This window comes from Botrytis deweyae (assembly GCF_014898535.1).
Source record: "Botrytis deweyae strain B1 chromosome Unknown BDEW_014, whole genome shotgun sequence".
Lineage (NCBI taxonomy): Eukaryota > Fungi > Ascomycota > Leotiomycetes > Helotiales > Sclerotiniaceae > Botrytis > Botrytis deweyae.
The window spans coordinates 99,158-119,595 of record NW_024066221.1 but is presented as its reverse complement, the minus strand read 5'-3'; the positions used below and the strand labels follow the sequence as shown (position 1 = coordinate 119,595).

Genomic DNA, 20,438 nt, shown 5'->3' with positions numbered 1-20,438 from the left:
TAGTAATTTATCACTAGATTAATGAGTGTACAGAAGTCGAAATTGAAATGATATAGAAAAGCTTAGTATGGCCCTGTACTGAGGATTACCTGAGCGATCGAAGATGAATCATCGATATTTTCATTTCTTTGAGATTTTGTCATGGATCTCGGATGTTTTCTTGGGGGGGGGTCATTTTGTAGATTTTCTAGTCATACGAGGGAAAAGATTGATCTTTGGGCTTGGGCTGTCGATGTATTCTCTTTCTATAAGAGACGGATGCGTTCCTCCGGATCTTGACATTCTATATTGTCCTTCTGTAGGAAATAAGATTCCGTAGAAAGCAAAAAAATTCAGGCTTCAGTAATCACTGCCGATAAAGACTAGCATATGTTAGTTATTGAAGACTATCTAAGCCTATAAGAGATAAGCTCGTCGCCTCGACCGTCCCAGATCCAAGATGTTGTATTGTTCTTCAAATCCGTCATTCTTCTATAAAAGGAGTAGTATAACGCCAAGAGTCCTTTGAATTGAAACTTATGGTTTGTAATAGAACTCCAGACTGTAGCAATGAGTGCGGACTGAAATTCTAATCAAGTGTTTGAGACTTATGGCATGAATATCGGAAAATCGAGGAGGGCATACCAAGCTATCGAATACTGAGGGTTACCTAAACCCGTCATCGAGCAGATTGATGGCCTTGAAATGTCCAGATCCCATGATTTGGGCTGCATTTTCTGTCATTACACCATACATTAATAAAAATCTTCTAGAATTCCAATTATAGATCGCCAGCTACTTCTTGCTCTTGCCATGTGTCTAAATTAGATACTAAACTCAATCCAGCTATTTCCTATTCTTCAATTCTGCCAATCATCTTACTAGTTTATATTCCAGCTTTAAGGTTTACCAAATTTATCTTCTGTTTCGGAATGATTGCATCATATATCGTTATGAGCTCCATTTGGATTGGAAGATTTATATAGCTCGAGTACGTCACTACGATATATGCACGACATCCAAGCCAAAACTCAACGGCGTGAGGGAAAAAAAATGTTTAGCTCTCCACTATGATAATTAAGTTTACCTCGATCATGATTATGAGATATGTAACATGATATTGCGATCAAAAAGCCGACTGGTTCGTCTACAGAGGGTTCTAATAGGGTGCATAGAGTGAAACGAAGTCGATCCCCTTGATTTGACATTTTAAACTTCGCTAACTGGGATAAGGAGTGTTTTCTAGCGAGTTTTAGTTCGCGTCTAGTATCGTGCTAACGTCAAACTGAACAGCTTATTGCGTACTTGTCACTACTGGCGTGCTTTTAAACTCCATCTACTGATGTTCTATTTCCTTACCAATTTAGCTCCAAACTACAATTTTTTATATAAAATGACCTGCGTTCCCCCGAGTTCAACGAACTCCAGACACAAAAGTAAAGACACATCACTCAGAGTACACATCCAATTCTCATACTTTGAAAATATTGTTCAACCAAGCAATCATGTATCACGCATCTATCAAAAAGCACGCGCGCATTCATCATCGCGCAAGACAGAACGCCTCTCGCGCTTCTCGATCAATGTACCCCTCTCTCTTAAGACGAGGTCCCGTCAAAAAACTTACTCTAGCCAGTCAATCACACCCAGTTCCCAACAATATGGCTATCGATAAAGATGCGATGACCAACACCAACCCAACCGCATCCAGCAATCCCGACGCTCATCACGAGGATCAAACTGGCACTCTCTCCGACGCCTCTACATACGCTGAGAACGATCTCAACATGGCAGAATATCATCCCAGCGCCGTGTACGCACTCACCAAGAAGCTATCTTCCAGCAGCACTCACTCCAACCAACCAGACAATCTCTCCGATGTCTGCACATCCGCTGAGTACGACGCCGATGCAGAATCCGTCATCACATGCGTCGACCTCGACGAAATGGCCGCCGCCCTCTGGGCCGAAGGCCGCGGCTTCTGGGTCCACGATTTCGCGCGGGTGCGCCAGTTCGAGGAGGAGAAACGAATCGCGGATATGACGGGAGGGGGCGAGACATGTTTTGCGGCGAAATATGTGGAGGGAGAGGGTGAGGGTGTTGTGAGTGAGGATATGCAAGCCTGGATCGGGTTCAGATTTTCAGGCGAGCGCAAAGAGGATCGCGAGAAGAGCTTGGAAGAAGAGCTTTCCAAGGAAGGTGGAGTGCGCGAATTATCTGAATTGTAGATTCGTTTCTGGCTTGGATATCTGTGGATTTTTGGGGAATTACAATACTTCAGACGTGGAAATGGGAATACAGCCACGATACTGGAAGAGCGGGAGTTTATGGGGTTTTGGGAGGGACATACCTGGGGGTATATAGCGATAGTAATGGTAATAGTAATGGCAATGGTAATGGTAATAATCAGCGTTACAACCAACTAAGGTTTCAATAAAAAGAACATCACACAAATCTATCTCTCATGAATCACGTTGTACTCTCTTTCAATAATACCTTCATCTTCATCTTCATCTCCATCTCCATTACCTTGTAAACCCATCAATCCAACATCCAAACCCAAATCTCCCATCCCATCTCATCCCTTTCATCCCTCCTCTCAACAATCTCTTCCCAACTCCCCCAAAATGACGTATACAAATAAATAACGTTTCCAAACACCACCAAAGAACCCAACCCCTCTTTATTCCCAACCCGGACAAGTGCAACCCTATCGAATCAGTCAAGTTTGTCGACCGGTCATCATTTTCGGGGGTGGGTGCTGACCCGATGTTTGGGAGAAGATCAAGGAGAGAGAGGAGATGAATATTTTTGGGTTGATTGAAAAGAATTCTCAAGCATATGTTGTAGATGGTGAGAAGGGAAACTTCAAGTGAGAATGATAAGGCATCAATAAGTAAGGGGTCCCATTGAGCACTTGCGCACAGGAGGGATGAGGGGTTTACATATGTGCTATGGGAGTGTACCAATCTTGCATCTCGTCTTGTATGAATGCGATTTGGGATACTGGGTCTTCACATGGCCTTTCACGAGTCTCACATAACTACTTTCCGTTTAAGACCTCAACATTCTTTTTCATTCGAGGTCCATTCCATCATCGTAAAACGCCAAGTCATGAATCGCAAAAAAACACCGAAATATTATTCCCCCACTTCTGCTCCCGTCACCCCAGACCGGATTTTCCTGAAGTATACATTTTTGTTTTCATCCTCTGTTGTCGTCTGCTTTTTCTCCTATGTGCATCTAAAATCATCTTTTCCCTCATGCCTCAACAATTTCTCCATCGGTAATACATCCATGACTAGCATCTTGTACCAATCTCGAGTATTTTGCCAAAGTACCCTTGTTATATTTCAACGGAGGTGCGACGAATTCTTTTCTCCTCCTCTCCAATTCCTCCTCACCACCCTCAACTTCCAAATCCAATACTCTCGTCTCAGCATCGATAACAATGGTATCGCCATCTCTAACCAATCCAATTGGTCCACCAACTTGTGCCTCTGGTACGATATGTCCAATCAAGAATCCGTGAGATCCTCCACTGAAACGTCCATCGGTAATAAGAGCGACGTCCTTTCCAAGACCTGCACCCATGATTGCCGAGGATGGTTTTAACATCTCTGGCATACCTGGTCCACCCTTTGGTCCTTCATAACGAATGACTACAACAGTCTTCTCTCCCTTCTTGATTTCGCCACGTTCGAGGGCTTCGATGAAATCATTTTCAGCATCATAAACCTTAGCTTTTCCAACGAATCGTAACCCTTCTTTACCGGTAATCTTACCAACAGATCCGCCTGGTGCGAGGGAACCGCGGAGAATTTGGATGTGACCAGACTTTTTGATAGGGTTTGAAAATGGACGAATAATTTCTTGGTCCGATGGGAAATCACGAACATCCTTGACGTTCTCAGCGAGGGTCTTACCAGTAACAGTCATTCCTGATCCATCAATGACACCTTCCTTGATGAGGAGTTTAATCAGAGAAGGAGTACCACCGATACTGTAAAGATCGTTGAAGACGTATTTACCAGATGGTTTGAGGTCTGCAAGAAAAGGTGTTCGGTCAGAGACAGCTTGGAAATCATCGATTGTAAGCTTGATTCCTACAGCATCTGCCATAGCAATAAGATGAAGAACAGCGTTAGTAGATCCTCCAGTGATGGTGACGAGAACCATAGCATTTTCGAAAGCCTTTCTGGTCATGATATCTCTAGGTCTGATGTCCTCCTTGAGAAGAGTTTTAATTGCGCCACCAGCTGCGTAACACTCAAGTAATTTGGCCTTTGAATCTGCGGGGTTGGTAGAAGATCCCGGAAGAGTCATTCCCATAATTTCAATAGCTGATGCCATTGTATTTGCAGTATACATTCCACCACATGCACCTTGACCTGGGCAAGCATGACGAATAACATCGAATCTTTGTTCTTCTGTAATCTCTCCAGTAATGAATTGTCCGTAGGCTTGGAATGCCGAGACAATATCGATATCTGCGTTGTTTTGAGTTGCGGCACATCCTGGTTTAATCGAACCACCATAAACCATAAGAGCTGGTCTGTTGACTCTGCCAATTGCCATCATGACACCCGGCATATTCTTGTCGCATCCAGGAATCGAGATATTCGCATCATACCATTGGCCGCCCATAACAGTTTCAATACTATCCGCAATCAAATCTCTTGATTGAAGACTGTATCTCATACCCTTTGTACCCATGGAAATACCATCCGAGACTCCAACGGTATTGAATTGATATCCTACCAGACCCGCTCTCTCTACTCCTTCCTTCACTTTGTGGTTGAGCTCCAAAAGATGCATATTGCAAGGATTTCCGGACCACCATACTGAAGAGATACCAACTTGTGCTTTATTTAATCTTTCCTCGGTCATACCCGTGGCATATAACATTGCCTGCGAAGCACCTTGTGATTTGGGTTGTGTAATAGTAGATGAGACTCTGTTGAGTTGTGGTTCTGAGTCATTGGAGGATGTGCGGAGAGATGAGGTGGAGGACAAAGAGCGTCTGGAGATCAAATCAGTCAATTGAGAGGGAATAGACTTCGCGGATACTTACACATATTGTGAAGCTCTTCTTGAGGTGAGAAGAGAGGCATTTGCCCTCGTTCTCAATTGTGAGAGCATGTTTGAGGGATGTTGTAAGTAAAGTTAATTACTTCAACTTTTGTCTCTGTCGATGCTCCAAAATTTCAGGATGGAGGGACAAGTATGAGAGTTCTCCTGTACTTCTCTTATAGGCAAAGACGAATGAAGGATGAAAGCAATTGACACCTTCCAAATAGTCAATCCCACCCACTTCAAGTATGAGCAAGAAATTATTTCTCGAGATCGATATCGGAGGCCGGAGAATCCACAAACCCCAGCTTTGGTCGGTGTTGCTGATTAACTTCATTTTGATTGGTTGAAGATTTTATAAATCGAAGCTTGAACTTGATAAATTCACTACCTGGATACACATCCTCGACATCAATAATTGGGTGCCAGGCCAGGTAGGTACTAGGTACTTGTTACATACCTACCAAGTTTTTGCTATAGCAACGCTTAAAGTCTTCATCTCATACTCACCCCCTTTCAACCTGAATCTCACTTGAATATAATTCTCATCCGGAACAAGGTGAGAGGGAGAGGATGGCAACATGAAGATAAATCACTCCCTCCAGCTTTCAACAACTTACATCATTGCTCAAGACAATCGTTCCTACTTCGGAGCAAGCAGGACTCCACCATTGATCTGAAATTCGCAATCATCGGAATCCCTTCTCCCCGTCTCAAATCCCACATCCGTCTCATCCAAGAAGCTCCACCATGGTAACATTCGCATCGCACGGTTCCAAGGTTCGCAAAAGATAAAACGAACCCGAAAACACATGTGAGCCGATTCCTCCACAATTTATGTCACATCAGTCAGCACGTACCGAGGTGATAGGACGTCGCATCCCATATCCAAAATGTAAACAGGTACCAATGCTTGTGATATTGACACTTTGAGACATAGACTTTCTGCAGGTACGAGTTATGGCGCCATGGGCACCTAGGTAGGTAGGTAGTTAGAGATATAAGTATCAACGTCGATTTCCTTTTGATTGTTTGTTCTTTCCTCGAACATTGTTCTTTTCCCTGCGGTTGTATTGCATTCATTGCCTTATCTATTTAACCTGCATATCGCCAAAACTACCTAGCACCTACCTGGGTACCATCCGGAACTTCTGCATCACCTCATAGCTACTTCTTACCTTACCCCGCTTAATACCTTAAGCTTCCATCTTAGAAACACTTCGACAACTAACAACAGACTCTCAACACAAACCATACAATGGCAGCTGGACCCGAAGTTTCGTTGAAGGATCTAACTGGAAATTGGGTTATGGTAAGAAACTCCTCTCCCTTATCCATACCATCTCACCTTCATATGCTAACACCACCCAGAACAAAACCCTCTCCGACGATACCGACGCTGTCCTCGCCCTCCAAGGTATAGGCTGGTGGACGCGCAAAGCCATCTCTCTCGCCACCGTAACCCTTCACGTCAAACAATACATCGACGAAAATCACATTCCACACATCGACATTGATCAAACAGCGACCGGTGGTCTCAAAGGCACCTCGGAATATCGAGTCCTCGATTGGTCAGTTCGCACTCACGAAGATCATTTGTTTGGGAAAATCGCCGCGCAATCTCGTTTTTGTACTCTGGAACAAGCGGCGGAATTTGATGATGATGCGTTTTTGAGAGACGGATGGTTGGAGGGGGAGGAGGAAAATAGTGGACCGGAAGGCCAAAGACATGTGCAGAGTTATGCTGTGAATGAGGAGAAGGGATGGACGGCAAACCAGATCTGGGGATTTGCAATTATTGATGGAAAGAGATACTATACCCGGAGAGTGGTGGTTAAGAAGGGAAATGAGGTGTTGAAGATTAGATTGGTTTATAATTACCAGGGAAAGCCATAGATAGGTGGGTAGAATAGCAAAGAGTGGCTAAGTAATCGGATAGCAGAGGATAGAAATATTTAAGGATTCTAGGAGTTTTCAATCGTTGCGTCTGTTGCTTGCATATATATTTACCAAATCAAAATTCTCGAGAGACTCTCAAAATGTCTTGAAAATGACATTTATATGGACTTTCGATAATCGGGGGTTCATATTTATTCACCCCCTTATCTACGATAAGGGGGCCTCAGCAATTCATCAATTTTTCAGCAATTTGTAACTTTTGATAATAATTCTTATAGTTTTTATTCTTTTGATAATACAAATAGATATTTCTAATCATATTGAATCAATAGTTATTTTATATATTTCAGAATATCTTTATTTTTTGTAAATAAAAAATTAGAAAAAATTGATCCTATTCACTAAGGAGATTTCACACCAAAAAAAAAAGTTAACGAATTGCTGAGGCCCCCTTATTAATATAATGAGGAGTGAAATGAAATGTAACCCCCGATTACTCTCTTGACAACTACGGAGGTTGACGGCGTAAGTATTATAAAACATATCAAAAAGCAACTAAGCTTTTCCCTATTTTTATTGTTTGGATTAATTATATTATCACACTGATTGAAAATTTATATGGTGAATTCTAGATGGTGAAAGTATTGTAAATTTATTCTACCCCTAGCAAAATCATTTAAATTTATTGAAATTTATGTTTTTCTTTTTGGAAATGCTATTCTAAATCTATTTAGAACCTATTGAAAACTTTAAAAACTTTCAAAATATAAAAGTTGAAAATATGAATAAAAGGATTTCGGGAAGCAAAATTCGAAATTTTGAAAAGGGATGACTGAATATCTAATAAAATTAATAAAAGTAGTATTGGAATTTTGTAAAACAGTAACTTTTATTAAAAATGGGGCTTATACGACTTACGCTGTCAACCTCCGTATTCCATATCCCAAATCTTACTCTACCTACTCTCTACGTAAGCAAAAAAACAGGCGGGAATTGACCACCATTCGAAAGACCTTCAACAACTAGGATCTCTTTTCAATATAATATTAAATAATAAAAAACACTTGATCTCAATACAAAGAAGACTCAAATTTTCGTTTTCTTTTTTCAAATTTCAATATTTAGTTTGAAATGAATTTATAATCTATTAAAAAAGACTTTTGAAAGAGTACTCAATTTCCGCCTGTTTTTTCGCTTACGTAGAGCCACTCCACTCCACTCCACTCCCCCAAAACAAATCCCCCGACCTCAAATCCTCAATCTTCCATTCCACAAACCCACACCCTTACCTCCTCTCCTCGCCACTACTCTACACTCCTCTCCTCCAAAACTACCTACTAGGTACGTCGTAGGTAGATAGGCAAAAGTACAAGTACCTACCTAGGTGAACTAACCCCATGCACCCCCACTCCACCCCACAGCATTTCCTATTCTCATCCCCGTAATCCATTATATTACATCACATTACTCCTCACTCCTCACTCCTTACTCCTCACTCCTCACTCCTCACTCCTCACTCCTCACTCCTCACTCCTCACTCCTCACTCCTCACTCCTCCATACAATTCCTCCATATATTTCCAACTAAAGACCCCAAATTACCATTACTTCCAAGATTCTCTCCCTAAATTATCATACAAAACAAAACTACCTAAACAAAAGAATCTCACCAAAATAATCTACCTAAGCTCGAGGTAGATATCTAAACAAACCAGAACTCCCCAAATAATCTAATCTAAATTAATATATCCATCTAATCAGCATCCCTTAATCAGCATCCCCCAACCTACCTTCCTATTATAAGATTATATTACTTGTTTTTCGTATAGGTAGACTTTAGTCTTATATTATATACCCATATATATATATATATATATATTTAGTATATACCTAGTATATACCTAGTATACTATACTGAATAAAAGAGAGAAGAGATACTAGATGAAAGATGAAAGCGATACTAGAAAAGGAGAGGATATAGTTAAGTTTTCTAGATAGATATCTAGATACCTAGATATCTAAATATCTAGATATATAAATAGATAATTTACATCAGATAATAAGTAGATGATAATAAATAGTAAGTACTAAATATATATTATTACTTTATTTCAGTTCGCGAATAGATTTTTAGTTGAAAGAATTTCTCTCTATATAATAGTTATATAATAGTCCTTTCGCTTATTACGATTTTTAGTTTCTAGTAGGGTGAGTTGTTTATTTTATATTTCTTTTTATATTTCTTTTTATATTTCTTTTTATATTTCTTTTTATATTTCTTTTTATATTTCTTTTTATATTTCTTTTTATATTTCTTTTTATATTTCTTTTTATATTTCTTTTTATATTTCTTTTTATATTTCTTTTTATATTTCTTTTTATATTTCTTTTTATATTTCTTTTTATATTTCTTTTTATATTTCTTTTTATATTTCTTTTTATATTTCTTTTTATATTTCTTTTTATATTTCTTTTTATATTTCTTTTTATATTTCTTTTTATATTTCTTTTTATATTTCTTTTTATATTTATTTTCATATTTATTTTCATATTTATATTTATATCTATATTATATAAGATGAGTATGAATTTCATTAGAAGGTAGATATAACGTCTTACCTTAGAAGAACTACGAGAGCAGGGTATAATTTGTTCTTAAAATCTATAATTATAGAATTAAAAGTAAAATACTTATCAAGCATATTTATATATTAATTATATATATGTGATCATACATATATATATATATACATATAAACAATTACAATTATGATTAAATACTAATCTATAACATTACCCCCCTTTTTAAAAAAGCTTACCCTTAAGCTTTATAATTGTCTATTTTAATTATTAAATCAGCAATTTCAAGGTAGTATTATTATTATTTAATTAAAATAATATAATAAATAGGTGTGTATATAGGTTTTTCTTTTTCGTGATGGGAAGGTATATATGAAGTGGAGGAAATCATTCTATAGCCTAGTAATCGATTGAATTCTTTGAAGTATATAGATCGATTAAATCCCTTTTCTTTTCTAAATCTTTTTCTAATTAATTAATCCTTTTATATTTATTAGTTAATATATCTTTAATTTTAAGAAAAAGATATGGTAATAAGAGCAAACTATTATTAATACAGATTCAGTAGTAAGAAAATATGTATACGGTAATAAATTATTTATGATTTTTTCTATATTTATTTTACTAATTTATTCTTCTATTTAATTTATAGAGAAGAGAATGGCTATTTTTTCTATTATATAAGATAAATAGTTTGTTAAAAAGGAGGAGTTTAAGAAGAAGAAGCTTTATTATAGAAGTAATTATAACTTTAATAAGGAATATGAATAAGATTTTTCATTTATTTATCTTTAGTATATAGTTAGCTTATTTAATAAATGCGATTATAATTATTAAGAATAATATTCTTAAAAATAGAATCAATCTTCAATTTGCTCATTAGATATACTCGTTTCATTATATTTTCAGGTAGAATTCGGAGAAAGAATATAATCCCTTAATTGATTATATTAACAATTATAAAAGGAAATTTACTAATAAATTGATTACAGTAATGTATTACTTTAGTAATATTGAAAATGATAGGTAGAAGATTATTAAAAAAAAGATTATAAAGATCTTATATTAAAATCAATCTAGTTATAAATTCGATATATTTTGTTATAAAAGTATTGGTTTTATTGATATTAATAAGCTAGAATCTTTAAGCAAAAGATTATTAAAAAAGATAGTGTTATAGCGAAAACAATGTGTTCGGGAGGACAATTAGGTTTATGTAGGTTGTATATGTAATTATATTTTCAATAAGGGGGATAATATATATTATCGAATTTCTAATTAATTATTTAATCAAGCTTATTATCTACTTTATTTTACTAATAAGTATAAGTATAAACACTTGCTTTTTGGGAAAACTTGCAAGATATTTCTTTAGTATTAAGTAGTTATTACTAAATACAATAGTATAATAAAGGTAAATTATAACTTTATTGATTTTTAATAAAATTAATCCTTTTTTAATAACTTAACTTATAGGAGGTGTTAAGGAATTGTATTTCAAAAGAAATACTTTCTATTACTTTTATTCAGAAGAATATAGAGTATTATATAACCAAAATTATAAAATAAAAAAACGAGTTAGAGTAGTAGTATTAATTTATTATAATATGAATAGAAGCAAAACTTTTAGCAATTCATAAGCAATTGCGAATAACTAAATATAAGCTTGGTCTTATTATTATATATACTATAATTAAGAGTTATTTTATCTTTCAGCTTATAATTATTCTATATATTCTTATTATTATTATTAACTAAAAACTCAGTTAATATTTCGATTTAAATTATTCAATCTTTACTTTTATATCTTATTCGATTATAACTATTAGTATTTATAAAAGCTTTCTCTCTAATTTATTTTAAAACTATTAAGACAAAAAAAAAGACTTTCTTTATTATATTGTTTTAGTAATTCAATCTTTATCCAATTGTTTTTTCATTACTTATAAGATTGTGATTTCTTTATCACTTTAATATATAAAAGAAGTTCTTTCAATTTTCCTTATTTATATATTGATTATTATCTATAAAATCGTAATTATCCTTTTCACTTTTATAAAAACAAATCCATTTAGATAAGTGCATAAAAGGTTCTAATAGAAAGGGATTTTGCAAATAGAAATCACAAAGGAAATGTGAGGTAGTTTTAAGATCGGAAATAGAATACCAAGTAAGGTTGTTATTAGTGTTTAGTTATAATATTCTGTATTTAAATTATCAATATATTTTCTTAATAATTAGAATATACTCTACTTTCTATTCAATATCATTAATGATATTTATTAAAAATAATAATTTAATGATTTATTTAGAAAGTAAATTATCTGCCGTTTTATGGAATTTGCTAGATGGAAATACAAAATGGACTTTTATAGTAAATAATAAATCTAATTAAAAGGAATCTCTAATTCAATTAATAATCTTAAATCTACTTTGAATTAAATAATTCAGTTTTTTCAAAAATTATTGTATTAGAAAATCCCTTATATTGAATTATATATAATCTTTTATATCAAAATCAATTGAGTAATAATATAAATTAACCAATTGAGATATCTTTTCTTGTATATACAAGATATTTTCTTTTGCTTGATTAAATGCTAGTTTATTATATTTAGTATATTCTCTAGTATTAGTTATATTCAGATTATTGATAGGTATAATAAAATCGAATTCCCAATTCCAGAGATTGTAGGGTAGGTGGTTATATAGAGTTTTGTATAGGGATTGATTATTTAATGATTTATAAAAAAGTATAAACTGAGTATAATTTATTATTAATAAGAATTCAGATTAATTATCTTAATAATAGTTTATAAAAGATTATAAGTATTATTAAAAATATTAGTTATAAATCTCAATCTAATTATTAATTTGTAGATAGTAAGCAATTGATTATTTGATTTATATTTTTAAGATATCATTGAATTCTTATCAAAAGATTAATATGAATTAAGGATTACAATTAGAGATTATAGATTCTAAAATATTATAATATCTATATATATAATATAGGTATAAATAGATCTGATCTTTTAAATCAATTGATTTATAATAGAATATTAAAATAATCTATTTGATTAATTAATCAATAATAACAAATATATTATTATAATTATATTTATCTTTATTGAAACTACAATAATCTATAATAATATATTATTATACTCTTATAAAAATAAAAAGTAAATAAAATAGATTAGGAATATAATCTCTAAAAACAGAACTATACTTATATTTATAATAATTCCATACATATTAATTAATCATAAGAATTATATTCTTTTAATAATATTACTTAATTAAAAGAATATAGATCTTCTTTACACCAAAATATACAATAAAAACTGAATTATAAGTTTTATAAATCAAATAAATTTATAAATTATTAATATTCGGAATATATAGATAATTATTATAAAATAATAATTCTTTTATAAGAATAAAATGCTTATATAATTTGATCACATAATTATATAAAGCTTTTAAACTTAAATAGAATCTATTTACTTTTATAATATAATTAATTATATCGAAAAATAGGGATATTATATTTATATTAAGGTTTATAATAATATCTGGTTTTTATTGAAGAGATTTATATATAATTCTTATATCTATCTAATTATTTTTTATAAACTATTATAATTAATTCTTTTTCTTAATATTATTTTGTTGATTTAACTTATTAATATAATAGATAAGTATATCTATAAGTAGATTATTCTTTTTAATATAATATATAATAATAAAATTATAATTAATAAGTAATTTTACCTAATATATTTATTGAATATTTAACTATTTAATAAATATAAAATACTCAAAAGCTTTATAATTAATATATACTTTAATCTAATACAAGGATTCGGTAAGTTTGACTTTCTAATAGTCTAGAGATTTAATAATTATAAGTATTTCTTTATTATAAACTTTATAATTTAATTCAACAACAATTATTATTTTCGAAAAATAAATAACTAATAATCATTTATCGTTATACTTCTAAAAGAGTATATTAGCGATTATACTATCAGATATATTGGTTTCCAGTATATGAAATAATATATAATTATAATACTATAAAAAGAAAACAGAAATAAATCTATCTTTAAATATATCGAATATATTCTAATAAATTTCATTAAAATAAAGTTTGATATTTACTTTTATAAATTTATAAAAAGGTTTTACTATTATATTATAATCTTTAATAAATCAATAATAAAAATTATAAAAACCTAAGAATAATTAAATACCTTTTATAATAATAAAATAAGTCCAAATAATAATTATTTTAATTTTCTCTAAATTAACTTATACTTTATTAATAGAAATAATAAAATCTAAATACTTAATATATTTAATATTAAATTCATACTTTTTAAGATCTACTTATAATCCAGCAAACTCAAATTATTTAAGAATGTATTTAATATATTCTTTATATTTATCTTTGTTTTTAGAATATATTAATATATTATTAAGATAGATAATATAAAAATTATTTAAATAATTGAATAGAATATTATTTATATATTATTAATAAATTGTAAGGCTATTTATTAATTTAAAAAATAAAACTTTATATTTATAGAAACCATATTAAGTGTAGAAAATAGTATATTCTTCGAAAATAGGATTTATATATATATAATAGAATATTTATCGAATACTTAATTTAATATATATCTTTATATTAATAAATTATATAAATATCTTGTTAATAAAAGGTAAAAAATATTTATCTTTATATATTAAAGAATTTAATAATCTAAAGTTTATATAAAACCTTAAGCTTTTATTTAGTTTTTTTATAAAGAGAATCGATATTATAAATAATATTTAATTAAATTTTATAAATCCTTTAATAAGATTTTCAATAATATATTTTTTAATAATTTCAAACTATTCAAATAATATCTTATATAATAAATTGTATTTAAAAGCTTTTTTGTTTTTTTTTTCAAGAATAATTTTATAATTATATAATTAAAAGGGAGATAGAATATTAAACTTGTGCTTAAAGAATATTTAGTAATATTATTAATAAACCTTAAGGATTAAAGGTTCTATTTTAATATCTATAATAATATAATTGAAAATAGTAATAATTTCTAGTTTAAAACTATTTAGAAAGACAACTATAATTATAATTTGATGATGATTGTTCTGATTAGATTTGTAATTTAAAATAATATAATCAATCTTTTTATAAATAATTATAAAGATCTCATAATTCTTATTCCTTTTATAGATAAGCTAAAATTGAATTAACTTGAGTATATATATATCATATATATCAAAGATATATAGTAAGAAATATTTATAAATGAATTGAATATAAACTTAATTGAAAATAGATTTCTTTTTTAAATTAATTAAAATCGGGGATTTGATTATATTAGGGATTATTATATTAAGCTTCTAAAAAGATATAATAAATATTAGGAATATAATCAATACTATTTCCTATTATTTATTATCAATATAATAATATATTTCTTCTAATCAGGCATTTCAATTATTAGTATCTTTTTATCTTAAGTAATCGATTCTAGGTTATTATAAGCTATTCTTAATTAAAAGTATATTTTTTAATAAAGAAATAATAAAAAAATGCTTAGAAGATTATTCGAGGTATTATTTAAAACAATCAACTTTAACTTAGATTTTTATTAACTATTTATAATCTAGAATTATATTATATAAACTCAAATTAGTAATAAGAAATAGCAAATAGAATTATTATTAAGTATTAATTATAAAATTAAGAAAGATTAAATAAATAATAGTTTTGCTTTTTGTATTATTATAGCTTTTAACTTTAATTAATAATTTAAATAGTATAAAATGGGGTTTAAATATAGAAAATAATAATAAAAAGAGTATTTTATTAATAAAAACATAATTATTCACTTTAGAATCTATGAGCATTTAAATATAATATAAATATCCATTTCTTGAAAATATATATAATAAATTTATAAAATCATTTCTTATTAGTTTTATCAAATCAAAGAATCTTATATCCTAGATTATACTTAGAAAAAAACTTTTATTTAAGCATTTTGATTTAAATACTGATTTTCGATAATATAAGTGAATTTGACAATTTCTATTTATATATTTGAATTGATATTCTTTTTAATATTCTCTTTTATATTATAGAATTTTTCATTTTTTTTAATTTCTTGAATTTTGATTATAGTATTTATATTACTTACATATAAAATAAAACTATAATTCGCTTTTAGTATAAGAATAGATGTACTATAGTTAAAGTTATTTTCTGAAAATAGAATACTATTTAGCTTAAAGATTTCTATATAATTAATAAAAATATAAAGGGAATATAAGATTTGAATAAATAGATTTGGATTATTCAATAAATAGAAAATAATTCTGGAAAGAGTTAATAAAGGAGTTTTACTAAACAACTTTTTAAAAGAAATCTCTTTAATTATTTTATTATAATTGTATTTCTAAAGTATAACTTTAAGTTTATTAATTTCAATAAATTTATTAATTAGATTTTTTATAATATAGTATTATTGAATATAAAGATTAATAGTTTATTAAAGAAAATTAGAAATCTTTTTTTTTAGATTATAAAAAAGAATTGTTGGATTAATAATTCCTATTTGTATAGCTAATAACCTAAATTTGTAATATTATATTAAGAAGTTTCCATATTATATATTATTTGATATAATTTAATATTTATATTTAATATAAATATAATTGATCTTAACTAAATTTTTATAAATAATTATAAGCTAATTAATCAATTACTGATTTGTTAAGTAAAAGATTTATATATATAATAAGAATATATATTCTTATACTTTTTTTTTAATCTATTCTATTATATAGAATTATTATTATAATTTTGAAATAAGTAAGTTTTTATAAAATTTAAATTATTCTATAACTAATAATTATTAAAGGCTTATTTTTGGTTTTATATTATTCTTAAATTTAGATAAAAGATTAATAGGTTTTGGAATGTATAAATACTCTATTGTAGCAATGGGAAAGTAAAAAAGGGATATTTGTTGAATTTATAAGTTAATCGATAAAATAATCAGGATTGAGAGGGATTTACTATTAATATTTGAAAGAGATTGTTGTAAAAACTAATTTTATAAATAGGGTTTTCTCTTATTCTTCTTTTTTCTGGTAATAGAAAATATTTTTTTAATAAAAATAATTGGAATATTAGAAATTTGGACTTTATAATTCTCTAAGGAATCTATGTAATGTTGTTATTGAGGATAAAGAGATTGAAATAGGTAAACAGTATTAGAATTATATTATAATATTTTTTCTTTAAATTTTGTTATTTTATTTTATAAAATTCTATAATTTATAAAAATCAATAATTGTTTTTTTTGAAATAAATAAATATATATCGATATATTATTTTTAAAAATTAATTTTTTAATTGAAGAGTTATTTTCTAGTTGTTTGCTTTTTTTATATTTATTAGTATTTATATTCAAATCGAAGGGACTATAATTATTACTTTATCGAGATTGATTATTATTGGCTAAAGGAGTTTAATCGATTATAAAGAGAAAGCAATAAAATCCTCTTGAAATAAATAGATTGGATATAATAATAATACTTATAACTCAATATATTTAAGGGAAATATTTTCATCAAGTTTTAGTTGGAATAGATTTTCTTTTTATAAATAATATTGATATATAATTTATCCAAAAAGGTATTATAATTATAAGATATTATTTGAACAGTTATTAGATAATCATACAATTATATAGGAGTTGTAGATAATATAACATTTTACCTTAAAAGAACTATAAGAGTAGAATATAATTTATCCTTAGAATCTATAATTACAGAATCGGAAGCAAAGTGTTTATTGAGCGTATCTATATATCAACTATATACACATAATTGTATACATGCGTGCATACGCACGTGAGCGATCGCAACTGCGATTGAATGCCGATCCGTAATAGTAGAGACCTAGTAAATACCTAATATTTAATATAATATACTCAAAATAATCGATTTCCACACTTCTCAATTATATGAGGAATATAACAATAAAAAGTATTATGACACCCATATGAAAATACTATATATTAAGTAAATTGAGAAAATAGAATACAAGCGTGAATTTTCACACTATTCCTCGCCCACGCCAGTACGCCAAACCATTCCCATTTGAACAAGACAAAGACAAAAACACCTTCACGCTAGTAGCAATAACCGAATATGCTATTCCATTTCTATAATGAAACACATGCAGACAAGCATTATCAAAGAGCCATTCCAATATGTAATCCATTTGCTCCAACATGATGCTTGACAACAATCCCCACAAAATTTCCATGCCAACTCGCCACACCAGTATTCAGCTCCAGCGAAGCATGCTCCGCTTTCCTTTCGGGATCAGAATCAAAGGTCACAGAAGATCCCCACTTCAAATGCGCTGAGCCTACCGTCATCGCGAGGTGGTGAGGCCATTGCCATGCAGAAAGCGAGGGCTCACAACGTGCAATCGCCATTTTGCTTATTCTGATACGATCTCTGCTCGTGGTTCGTCCCTTCACGTAAATGACGCAGCAATCTGTATTGTTTCTAGAGAGAACCAAGATGATTTCAAAATTCTTAGATAGCGATTCCCATGTGAGATGTGATGCCGAATCATTGAACCCAGGCGGGAATACACTTCTTACTGAAAAGCCGGCTGTGCTCATCTGATTATGATATAATTGAAAGCCTGACTGTTCATTGGTGTATTGGCCTGGATGAAAAAATAAGAAATCTAGGTCGTTGATCGAGTTGAATTTCCGGGGCTTCCAAGTCGAGGGTGTGCTTTTCGGTTCAATGAGATATATTGATTTCCATTTGATTTTTCGATTCGACCCTTTGGTTAAAGTGACGGAGATGACGGGGGGACTTCCAGGAAGGCGTTCAAAAAGTTGATCTTCTCGTTTCAGTAAAGGTAAGACGAATGCTTCACGCTTGTTCCCAAGCCGCGCGACGGCCCACCCACTGATAAAAGCAAGATAAATACCTAGTGATGAATTGATACACATCAGAGGTAAGTTTATATTTAACCCCAGATTTGTCATCATAGAATGGGTGGCCAATTTTAAGTGGTTATCAAATTTCGACAGAGAAACAGGGAACTTTTTGAAATAATGAGATGACGGCGCCAAAATACCATAAGAGCGTAAACCCATGTTTGTCCGTAAGGAAGTTTCTCGCCAAGTCATATCAAATCCCCAAGCAAGTATACTTAGATCTTGGTTCTTTTTGAGGACTTCCTCTTGTAGGCGTTGAAATGCCTTATTTCCTTCTCCGTATAACAACGGCATGTTGACTTGTAAGAGACCTAGTAGACAATAGGCAGCGTCTTCTGGTCGAGTTGTTTCTCGCATGGCAGCCCACGAGAATTTACAACCACTAGCAATTTGGGCGCTAGCTTCGCCAAACTCAATTTCAAAGTACTTAGTCCCAATGCCCGTGATTTCTTCAAGTAGAACCATGCGTTGTCTTGGAAGATCAGCCCTCCGTGACTTTTTGTCTTCGTATTCGGCCATTACTGAATCATTGAAAATCGTGTCCCATTCCTGATCAAAGAAAACAATCTTGCTAGGTGCAAGCAATTCTTGTAATGTCCAACCTCGAGTAAACCAACGACTCTTTCGAAACGCCGAATCAATCTCATATGGATCTTGGGCGGACGGAACATCTATCAGGTAGATATAACATACGGCAGCCTTCTCATACCAAGCATACATAGAGTTGATGGATTCGGACAATTCGGCACTGCTGCTCTTGTCAATACAACAAGTATCTATCCAAACGAATTCAAAGCCATCAATGATCGCCTGTCGGCAACAACCTTCGATTTTCGAGTAGCCATTCTTCTTCTTGTGTTCAGAATTGGCGAGATCTTGAAAAAGTACCTCTTCACCACCCCAAGTATGAGATAAAATCGCATACCTGGGGATTTTGGTGGCAGTGAAGTCTTCCAATTGACGCGTGTGGACATTGAGTAGACGCATTTCAACTTAGCCGACCTGATAATCGTTGCAGGTTGTAATTACGTAATCGTTTTGGACTCATGGGATAAGACGACATAGAAATCGCACGGGAAGTCAACCCAATAGCGTGGTATCAGGGAATGTTTCTCCTAAAATCTCTTATGTCCTGAATTGAGCTTTTGAATGAAAAGATGGGATACGGAAAACTCAATAAGGGGGCTGACAGGGAGGATCCTGACGCACGTGAAGATAAGAAACCATGACAGGCAAATTCTTGTGCGACGACTTTGCACGGCCAGGACGAATAATTTAAATAGCTGGGAGAATCCAAGAAAGTGACGATGGTACTGTATTGACCGATAACGTAGAGCCCTGAGATCTAGATTGCCAGTTCGAATCAAAACACGATCACTTTGACATTCCAATCATGTTCCATGAATCTGATAAGCTACTCGGGATTGAAAGCAAGATGCATGGGAAAAACAAAACAGACACACATGTATATTTAGCAAACCGTCAGGACTCCCCAAGCCAGCCAGAGTCTCAAACAGTATTTCCGATACTGATATGTATGGGTTAAACCATGATTCAGACGGCCCGAAGAAGCAATTCTATCGAAGAGTTCATGGAACAATATTAGACTCCATCCATCTCAGAATATTCTTCGTATTGTTCTTACTCTCCAGAACCCTTTAGGCTTCGAATTGTGAGGTAACGTTGTGGAATATGTGGTGAAACGGTTCGAGGGGATAATCATTACCTAGTAGTATAATGAGACCCATGAGCGAATATTGAATCAACGCTCATCAGAAGTTTCCGGATTCTTTGATATTGCTGCTCTGCTGTAAAGTATCAAAATATTTCAAGAGAAGAAACAAGA

The 20,438-nt window shown here is 31.2% G+C and overlaps 4 protein-coding genes across 4 annotated transcripts; 2 read left to right on the top strand and 2 right to left on the bottom strand.

The window, feature by feature from the left end:
* Nucleotides 1-1,484: 1,484 nt before the first annotated feature.
* EAE98_006468 (uncharacterized protein) lies at nucleotides 1,485-2,207 on the top strand (the record flags this gene model as incomplete). The annotated part of the gene is made up of 1 exon (XM_038954091.1): nucleotides 1,485-2,207. The coding sequence occupies one exon, from the start codon at nucleotides 1,485-1,487 to the stop codon at nucleotides 2,205-2,207; it is 723 nt and encodes a 240-aa protein (XP_038809336.1).
* A 1,033-nt stretch (nucleotides 2,208-3,240) lies between these two features.
* EAE98_006467 (uncharacterized protein) lies at nucleotides 3,241-5,121 on the bottom strand (the record flags this gene model as incomplete). Its single annotated transcript, XM_038954090.1, has 2 exons — nucleotides 3,241-5,002; nucleotides 5,054-5,121. The coding sequence occupies 2 exons, from the start codon at nucleotides 5,119-5,121 to the stop codon at nucleotides 3,241-3,243; spliced, it is 1,830 nt and encodes a 609-aa protein (XP_038809335.1).
* A 1,189-nt stretch (nucleotides 5,122-6,310) lies between these two features.
* Nucleotides 6,311-6,948, top strand: EAE98_006466 (uncharacterized protein; the record flags this gene model as incomplete). The annotated part of the gene is made up of 2 exons (XM_038954089.1): nucleotides 6,311-6,364; nucleotides 6,424-6,948. The coding sequence occupies 2 exons, from the start codon at nucleotides 6,311-6,313 to the stop codon at nucleotides 6,946-6,948; spliced, it is 579 nt and encodes a 192-aa protein (XP_038809334.1).
* Nucleotides 6,949-17,821: 10,873 nt separating this feature from the next.
* On the bottom strand, nucleotides 17,822-19,579 carry EAE98_006465 (uncharacterized protein; the record flags this gene model as incomplete). Its single annotated transcript, XM_038954088.1, has 1 exon — nucleotides 17,822-19,579. The coding sequence occupies one exon, from the start codon at nucleotides 19,577-19,579 to the stop codon at nucleotides 17,822-17,824; it is 1,758 nt and encodes a 585-aa protein (XP_038809333.1).
* Between the last annotated feature and the right edge of the window lie 859 nt (nucleotides 19,580-20,438).